Source organism: Priapulus caudatus, unplaced genomic scaffold (genome assembly GCF_000485595.1).
Source record: "Priapulus caudatus unplaced genomic scaffold, Priapulus_caudatus-5.0.1 Scaffold334, whole genome shotgun sequence".
Lineage (NCBI taxonomy): Eukaryota > Metazoa > Priapulida > Priapulimorpha > Priapulimorphida > Priapulidae > Priapulus > Priapulus caudatus.
In genome coordinates this window covers 202979-212047 of record NW_014577395.1, presented here as the reverse complement: position 1 = coordinate 212047, position 9069 = coordinate 202979, and the positions used below count along the sequence as shown (strand labels likewise).

Genomic DNA, 9069 nt, shown 5'->3' with positions numbered 1-9069 from the left:
CCTCAGGATTCCAAGATAGCCCGCGGATAAACAAAAGTAACGTCCGGTAGGCCATCAGCAAGCGCATAAAAAACGTACGGAACGGCCGCTCTCGAAAAGAAGCGCCTACCTCAGCGAGCCTCAACCTTAAAAACTCTCAATGAAACCTGGAAACCCGTTTGAACCCTACCCGCTCTACCTGATCAAGTAGCAACGCATAAACGTCTCAGCCAAGATTAAAATACCGGCGATCTTCAGGAGCCCAGTAACATCCCCTGCCGAAGAGGGAGACGTGTTTTCAATATTCGTCTCAGAAAGCCAGTGCCGTGCAAAGCTGCCGACCCTTACCGCAGGAGATTCGTACACCGAAGCTAGCAGAGTTGGACACCGACTAATTAAAGCTACCGACGCGCTCACCTCAGAGAGGATAACCACCCAACTCGCCACGCAGTGATACAGGTGTTAAGCTCAACTCCTTACCTCAAAAAGATTAACCACCCAAGCTCACAGCGGAGTAACAGCAGGCTGTACAGGTGTTAAAGCTACAACTCCTTACCTCAAAGAATATTAACACCCAAGCTTTCAGCGGGTGACACGTGTGTTAAAGCTACGACCCCCTTACCTCAGGAGGCATTGAAACCCGAGCTGTCAGCAATTACCGACGCAAGCATCGATGACGTAAGTCATCCGCGATGTCAAGCCTCAAGTACATCTACACGGTCGGCGTGCCGATCGTCTGCGTCGTCGGCATCGTCGGCAACACGCTCAATCTGATCGTACTCGGTCGGTCGGCGCGTCTGCGCAGCACCACGTTCCTCTACCTGCGCTGGATGGCCGTGGCCGACCTCAGCATCGTGCTGCAGTGGGGCTTCTACTCCGCGCTGCTCATCGCGGGTGTCGACGTGTCGGCGTCGCTGCCACTGGCGACGTTCTACGCGCGCGCCGACAGCGCGCTCACGAACGCGGCGATCTCGGCGAGCAACCTGCTCACGGTCGGTCTGACTACGGACAGATATCTGTCGGTGTGTCACGCGCACCGGCTGCGCACGCTGCGCTCCCGCCGCGCCGCCCGCGCCGTCATCGCCGCTACGTACGTCGCCGCGGCGCTGCTCAACGCGCCCTTCGCGTTCGAGAAGCGCGTCGTCGTCATCGCGGCGGGCGACGCAATCGCCTACGAGGCGGCGCCGGAGCGCGACGTCACGGCGTGGATCGCCGCGCGCGAGGTCGCCACCAGGTTCGCGCCGATCGGCTGCGTGGTGGCGCTGAACGCGCTCATCCTGCGTGCGCACAGACGCGGCGTGCGGCGGCGGCGGCGGACGCTGCGTGGCGCGGCGCGGCAGGGCGGCGCTGCACGGGACGCGGCTCGCCGCCTGCTGCCGCTGCTGCTGCTCGTGTCGGCTGTGTTCGTGTTCGGGACGCTACCGATGGCCGTGGTCACGCTGCTGCTGTACGCGCGCGGGGGCGAGCGGGGCGCGGTGCTAGCCGCCGCCATCCCCGCCGCCAACCTACTCGAGCTCATCACCTACGCGACGAACTTCTACCTGTACAGCGTCGGCAGCTCAGACTTCCGCCGCAGCTTCAGCGAGGTCTTCTCCGCCTGCTTCCGCCGCCAGGTGGCGCCGCCGGCCGTCAACGACCTCGCGGCGACCAGCTCCGTCTCGCACGCGGCCTCGATGCAAAATGGCGGCGTAGCAAAGTCGCAGGCGACGTGGGAACACGGGAGTCGAGACGCAGCAAGCGCCGCCCTGGCGGACGACCGAGTCGACGACGAGGTTCCGAACGCGCTCGTGCCGTTGAGTGTCTCACGATCTGATGGCACCACGAACGGCGATCTCGCACGGAGCAGGGTCGACACGGAGGCGACACGGAATGACAGCTCAGGGTACGCGCAGACGTGCTTAGCTGTTACTCATCCCGACACCGTCATTACAGCAGTGGAAGAGAACGCTGTCGCCGCGCGTGGTGTCGGGGCCGGGGAAGATGAGACCCTGCAGACAGCTTCACGATGACGTGGCGGGGGGAAGCTGCGAAGGTCGTCAAAAGACGACCACAGATCGTCAGTACACGGACGAAGTGAAGTTATTACCCGTGAAGAGCAGGGATAGGAGGCCGCGACCCACTGCGTGATTGTGCACAGGCCACACTCGTCATTCGTTATACAGAAAAGAAAAGGTTTTTGCTCGCAGAAAGACATCACCGAAATAATTGTTTAAGCGCATAGTGTTTCGCCAGTTTCAAACATGATGGGTAATTATCATGATGCGACTGCGACGGACATGGTCGCTGTTATCCCGTAATAAAACACTACAGTGTAATATTCATGATGATGATGACGTCGATTAATCGTGCTGCTTTAATACAAGTATACCTCTCCCACACACTCTCTCTCTCTCTCTCTCTCTCTCTCTAACCCTCGCTCTCCCGCTCTTTCTCTTACGCTGCCGCTCTTCCTCTCTGTTTTCACCCTCTCGCTCTCGCTCTCCCCATATATATATAATATCTTACTATAATTTGGCGAATGTTGTATGTATGTATGTATGTTAATGAAAGGCTCCGTCAGTTTGGATCCAAATAGCGCCAAATTCACAGAAGAGATCGATGAGTACACGGGACGGGTTCTAAACTATACTCGGTTGAAAACCGTAAAAAAGGGCTTTAAAAAGACAACAAAAAAAACTAAAAGGAAAGATTTGCCTGAAAATAGGGGCGCTGTTTTGTTTTCGTTTTTGTTCTGTGTATGTTTGTTCTGTGTGTGTGTGTGTCTGAGATTTTTGTAAGTTCAATAATGTAAGTAGAACGAACCATGTAATAATCAAGTTAAATATTCAGTAGCTATTTCGGCATAGTTTCCATATGAGATGTACAAGTTGAATTTCATCAGAGCAGAATTTTTTTAGAAGTCTGCAATGCTGTACAGTGTACGGGTGTCTTGAACAGCGAGCTGTCACAAGCGGTCCGATCACAAGCACGTAATATTACGTTGTCGCGCACAGAGTGCAACATGCGTAGAAATAAGCGATCACAACCATGCAATATTACCTGGTCCGCACACAGTGGAAACATGCGAAGCACGTAATATTACGTGCTACGCAGCCAAGTGGTTAATCAGTCGCCCGACCTACCAGCCCATTCAGATCTATCTATATTCTAACTTTGGAGTCCGTATCATCAACCAGTAGTTCCTACATAGCATACAATAAAACATTTTTGTGTGTGTGCGCGCGTGCGTGCGTGCGTGCGTGTGTCTGTATTTCACTGTGTGCTTGCCAAACAAATGGTTAATGTGTCACGTGTAAGCATGATTGTACATGTTTTGTATTGACATCTCAACCATAAAAAACAACCATGTGCAACACTAAACTCTCCATATAACACCTTTACACATAACACTACTGTACTGGTAACACATGCATCACAGTCACTAAGCCGCGCGCTAGCGCGGGTTTCAGCTAGTATATATAATTATGCGTGTGTGTAAGTATAAATGTACATCCCTCTCGCGCGCGGCCTATCTCTCTTCTCTCTCTCTCTCTCTCTCTCCTCTCTCCTCTCTCTCTCTCTCTCTCTCTCTCTCTCTCCTCTCTCTCTCTCCTCTCTCTCTCTCTTTCTCTCGCTTTCTCTTTCTCCTTCTGCGTTGCTTTTTCGCACTCAACCTGTTAAGAAGCATCCATCAGTTGCAATAGCTGATATACTCCTGATAGCATCGAATCCTGCCCGCCTTACTCTACGAAACACCAGAAAATCTTACTATCAGCAGCAGGTATTTTCGCCCCATCATCCGATGTTTGTCGAACAGATATAAACGTCTGTAGTCTGGGAAAATTGTTCAGAGAGCGACAGCGAAGCTGAGAGAGAAAACACGGGCGAGATAGCGCGCAAGCGCGAGAGCAAGCAAGCAAAGGAGAAATAAGGGAGAGAGAGAGAGAGAGAGCCTTTGTGCTTATCAATGCTTTCATCAGCAGTGACTAATGCATCGCCGCCTCCTAATATCAGCTAACTACATTTCAGTTTATTTACACGCGAAAGTGAAAATGAGCGAGTGAGTTCTCAGCCGGTGGGTATATATAATATGTGTAATAGCGTAAACTGTATATACGGACAAGAGCATGTTGGGTTTCTCGTGTTTTTACTCAATACGAGATATTTCTGTATTTAACTTTGCATTCTCGATAATGGATCGTCGCTCCTTCGATATGAATATGTGTGTGTGTTTGTGTGTGGTGTGTGTGTGTTGTGTGTGTGTGTGTGTGTGTGTGTGTGTGTGTGTGTGTGTGTGGTGCGTGCGTGCGTGCGTGTATGTGTGTGTGTGTGTGTGTGTGTGTGTGTGTGTGTGTGTGTGTGTGTGTGCGTGCGTGTGTGTGTGTGTGTGTATGTGCGTGCGTGTGTGCGTGCGTGCGTGCGTGCGCGTGCGTGCGTGCGTGCAGTTTCCCGTATCTACCTTCAATTCTGGTCCAATTTATTCCCGTTGCAATTACGACCGCGATGCTTCTAGCTTTTACATACGACTCCATGTCTAATTACAACTATGAGAATGGCAATGTATGGTGAAATGCTAACGAAAGACGAGAACGTACACGTGACACGCTTCCAATATAAATACCTTACCGACCATGTATCAACCTTCCCTGCTTTCAATCTCATGCGAATTGCTTGCCCTTGTCACATAGCCGCCAGGGGTATAACAGAGCATGAATATAGCTGATGAAGCGAGAGTTCGTATCTAAAAACCTCCCTTCACATCGCTCCACATCCCTTTACAATGCCGCCACCCATAGCGCTATATCGCCCCCTCCCTCCACAACGCCTCCACCCATAATGCTACGTCGCTCCCTTCCTCCACAATGCCTCCACACATAATGCTACGTCGCTCCCTCCCTCCACAATGCCTCGACCCAAACGATATCACGCCCCTCCCTCCACAATGCGTCTAAATATAGCGCTACCTCGCTTCCTCCCTCTACAACGCCTCCATCCATAACGCTATCACGCACCTCCCTCCACAATGCTTCCACATATAGCGCTATCACACCCCTCCCTCTACAATGCCTCCACATATAGCGATATCACGCACCTCCCTCCACAATGCTTCCACATATAGCACTATCACGCCCCTCCCTCTACAATGCCTCCACATATAGCGATATCACGCACCTCCATCCACAATGCCTCCACCCATAACGCTATCACGCCCTTCTTTCCACAACGCCTACGCCACTGCCGCCATGCACACAAACGTGTTCCCAACAAAACCGCCCACGTCCAACCGCTTCGCTCCAGAACGTCAAACGCGACAACGGAATTGCAATTTTCACATTGTATCGTTTTTGTTCGCAGTTCTAACATCCTTATATCCGGCAGCCGGCAATAACCGTAGAGGAGTTAGTGGTGCGGAGGGTCGCACACAAGCGCGCGTTAGTCACCGAATGGAATTGCTGTCGAGTGAGAAGCCAAAAACCGCTAGCTATCAGTACTAACGAATAACACCGATGTGATGCGTAATGAAACCCAATGAAAAAAATGGGGATATATGTGAGGCTGTGAATACACAGGGCGTTACGAACTTGCTGGTTAACACGCGGAAACCCAACACCTAGATATATGTAACAGATTATGAGTTAGGTAGACACTGTCTGGCTTCGTAATATGTCAAAATTTGAACCTAGTAAATCTGTATTATATTAAATATGGTGAAATGGGTTCGTCGTTGACTCGGTCGTGACGTCATCACTGACCTTTTCAGTGCGCCCATGTGTGCGTTCAGTTTATATTTGAATAAATTCATATCGACGTTTAAAATTTTAAATTCATCGTTCCACAGCTCATACTCACACGGTTATATTATTCGTGGAGGAAAGTGAGAAACTTAAACCCCCTAGCCAAACGCTAAAACACTAGTCCGGGTTACCGTACGACAGGCAATGTAGTTCGCTGATTCGCTGCCATGCGCCACGCGCTGCGTCTGTGATAATGACAGTCCGGGCAGTGGACATGCGGACCACCGATTTCTGTTACCAATCAATTCCATCGTTGGGAGAGTCGGGTAATACTAATAGAGTACATGATTTGCGTTTTGCTTTTGATATCACATAAATGCAATACAATTAGGGCTAGAGTTAAGGTGACAGAAAGGATTAGGGGTAGGATTACGGTTTGTCCAATTGATGAAGGTAGATAATGAAATATCTACTTACTCATTGCAATTAATACAATAAGCCCGATTTTCCGTTCGCAGTCGCTCTCACCTTGTTTAGTAGCGTCACGGCAAGTGTCCGAGAGGCTAGGGCTGAGGTCATACCAGTAGGTGGAGCCAGCGGCGAATGCTCCGCGCGTTACTGCCAAGTACACACCTGTAACGACAACGATGACGATACCTTACAACGTGTGTGTGTGTGTGTGTGTGTGTGCGTGCGTGCGTGCGTGCGTGCGTGCGTGCGTGCGTGCCGTTGTTGAATTGCGATCAAGATTATTCTTTATATTTAATCACGTGACATGCGTCGCGCGATTTTAGTGAGAATGCGCTGAGTGACGTTGTTTCTAATTTATGATGCTTCCGGTAGCTTTTATATATGTTTTACTTCCGTTACTGATGATTAAATAGAGCTTCGTGGCTGAGGTTCGCTTATTTCACGACAAACAGTGTAACGGATTTAAGGCAAAAACGTGCGATTTTGTACGAGAAAATCAGTTTGCTGTAAACGCGCTTGCCATTCGGAAAACATGGCTTAACAAAATCCCGGTATGTGCTTGCTAACAAATTAAAGCAAAACGTTAGTAGCATTGTGTGAGTTTATCCTGCAGGCGGGTAATCAAATGTATAGCTAATACGCGAAAGAATACGAAATAATTATACGTCATACTATTTTAATCACACCAGTCGGTCTGCTGGTAATTTCTTATCCACATCCACTCGCAGTTATTACAATTTACAAACCGATCCCTAACACGCCTGCAACTAGCTTCTCTACTTATTCGCGCTAATAATATTCCCTCGCGCGCTCTCGCTCGCTGTCTGTCTCTCGTCTGCTCTCACCCCTGTTCCCTAGTCGGCACGTCGGCACATCAGTATAACTGGCTCGATGCGCCCCCCCCCCCCCAACAGCCGTCGTCTGCGCGGTTAACGTATTTTCACACTTGCGGATGTAATAATTATATAGACTACAGCTAGTCCACTATTCGTATCTTCCACCAAACACATATATATTAATATATTATACATATATACTTACAATATATATACATATATACTTACAAGAAGAACGCGTTAAGAATGCAATACCCTAACACAATATACACAATATCGCGCACACACACATTTTTGCACACACGCAGATCCTTATTACGTATATACAGTTCCCGACATACGCTTAACTAACAACTGCGAAACTAATTACTAGTATCACACTAACGCGCGTGCACTCGTACAACCCTGACTTACACTTCTCTGACTGTCTATACCAATCATACAGCCACACACGCTAACGCGTACCTTCGTATCTCACGCTCCTACGGCACGTATATATATATACGTTATACTCATAAAAGGACACTATGCGTGGCTCCTTTCCCTACTCACTATGTCTTTTTAACTTTCTAACAATTGATTTCTTAGCACATTTATTGCTTTATTTATTGATATCTTGCTCATGGCCAGCTAGTGCATTCCTTTTCTGTGCCACTTTACCGGCTACGAGTTTCTGACACGAGGAAATTATCACTGGACTCTAGCATGCAACCAAGCAACGTAAGAGGCAGATTGATCCTGTACTAGTTCACTAGCGCGCGCTCTCACGTAAGTGGTCAATTAAGAAGCGACGGCTCCCGGACGGCTCCACTTACGCGTGTTTGTTCTGAAATACAAAGCATCTAATGGAGTATGGTCTTTCGCAGTTACTCTAGTAGTTAGAGTGGACGGGTGAATGAGTAGCGCGGGTGCGGAGGGAGTGGGTGACAGTGTGTGTGCTGGGGATAGCTGCGCGTTGATGGACGGCAGTGTTTGGTTGGGTTGCGGGAGCAGCTTGTAGGTTGACCAGGTTATGGCCAGCTCACATGTGAAAAGAGTCGGGACATGAGGGTGAGGGTAGGGGCATGGCGCGTGTGTGAGGGCACGAAGGTGCTTATGCATGGCCATTAGAGTAAAGGCAAAGTGTAAAGGCAAGGCCTTGAGCTTAAGGCCAAGAGCTTAAGGCAACGTTCATGTTGGAGGGTATAAGGGTGAGTCATTTCCTGTCATAACAAAAAATACAAATTAACCAAGATATAGCTCGATCTACAAGGGTGCGGTTAGGGTTAGCATGCATGTTGGGGGCAGCACGTGCTGGAAAAAGTGAAAGCACTATGAAGGAAGGGTAGGAGCAGCAGGAGGCTGGGTAGGAGTGGGATGGGCGGGAAAGCAGCAGATGGTAGAAGTGGCAGCTTGTGAAGGGCAGCTAGAGGAGGCTGAAAAGGTTACACAATGCTGGTGGTGAGGCAGGGTCGTGGCAGCAGAGAGATGCAAGCCGCTGCATAACATGGGAGGGTGGCATAGGATACCATCTTATGTTATTACTGTTTATGGAATTGAATACATGACTGTCTGAACTTGGAACTGCGCATATACACGTTTAGTTGCACCAGGAACTACGTGCATGTTTAGTTGCACCAGGAGCAATATACATGTTTGGTTGTACCAGGAGCTATATACATGTTTGGTTGCACCAGGAGCTATATACATGTTTGGTTGTACCAGGAGCAGGAGCTATATACATGTTTGGTTGTACCAGGAGCAATATACATGTTTGGTTGTACCAGGAGCAATATACGTGTTTTGTTGCACCAGGAGCTATATATATGTTTGGTTGTACCAGGAGCTATATACGTGTTTTGTTGTACCAGAAACTATATACATGTTTGGTTGTACCAGAAACTATATACATGTTTGGTTGTACCAGGAGCTATATACGTTTTTGGTTGTACCAGAAGCTATATACGTGATTGGTTGTACCAGAATCTATATACATGGTTGGTTGCACCAGGAGCTATATACATGTTTGGTTGTACCAGGAGCTATATACATGTTTGGTTGTACCAGGAGCTATATACATGTTTGGTTGT

General features: G+C 49.0%; 1 protein-coding gene across 1 annotated transcript in view; it reads right to left on the bottom strand.

Moving 5' to 3' along the window:
* Window positions 1-9069, bottom strand: part of LOC106809177 (cation channel sperm-associated protein subunit beta-like) — a 49552-nt gene that overhangs the window by 35307 nt on the left and 5176 nt on the right. The window contains exon 5 of the mRNA XM_014812165.1: window positions 6222-6326. Within this exon, the coding sequence (XP_014667651.1) occupies window positions 6222-6326 (105 nt within the window). The remainder of the gene's footprint in view (window positions 1-6221; window positions 6327-9069) is intronic.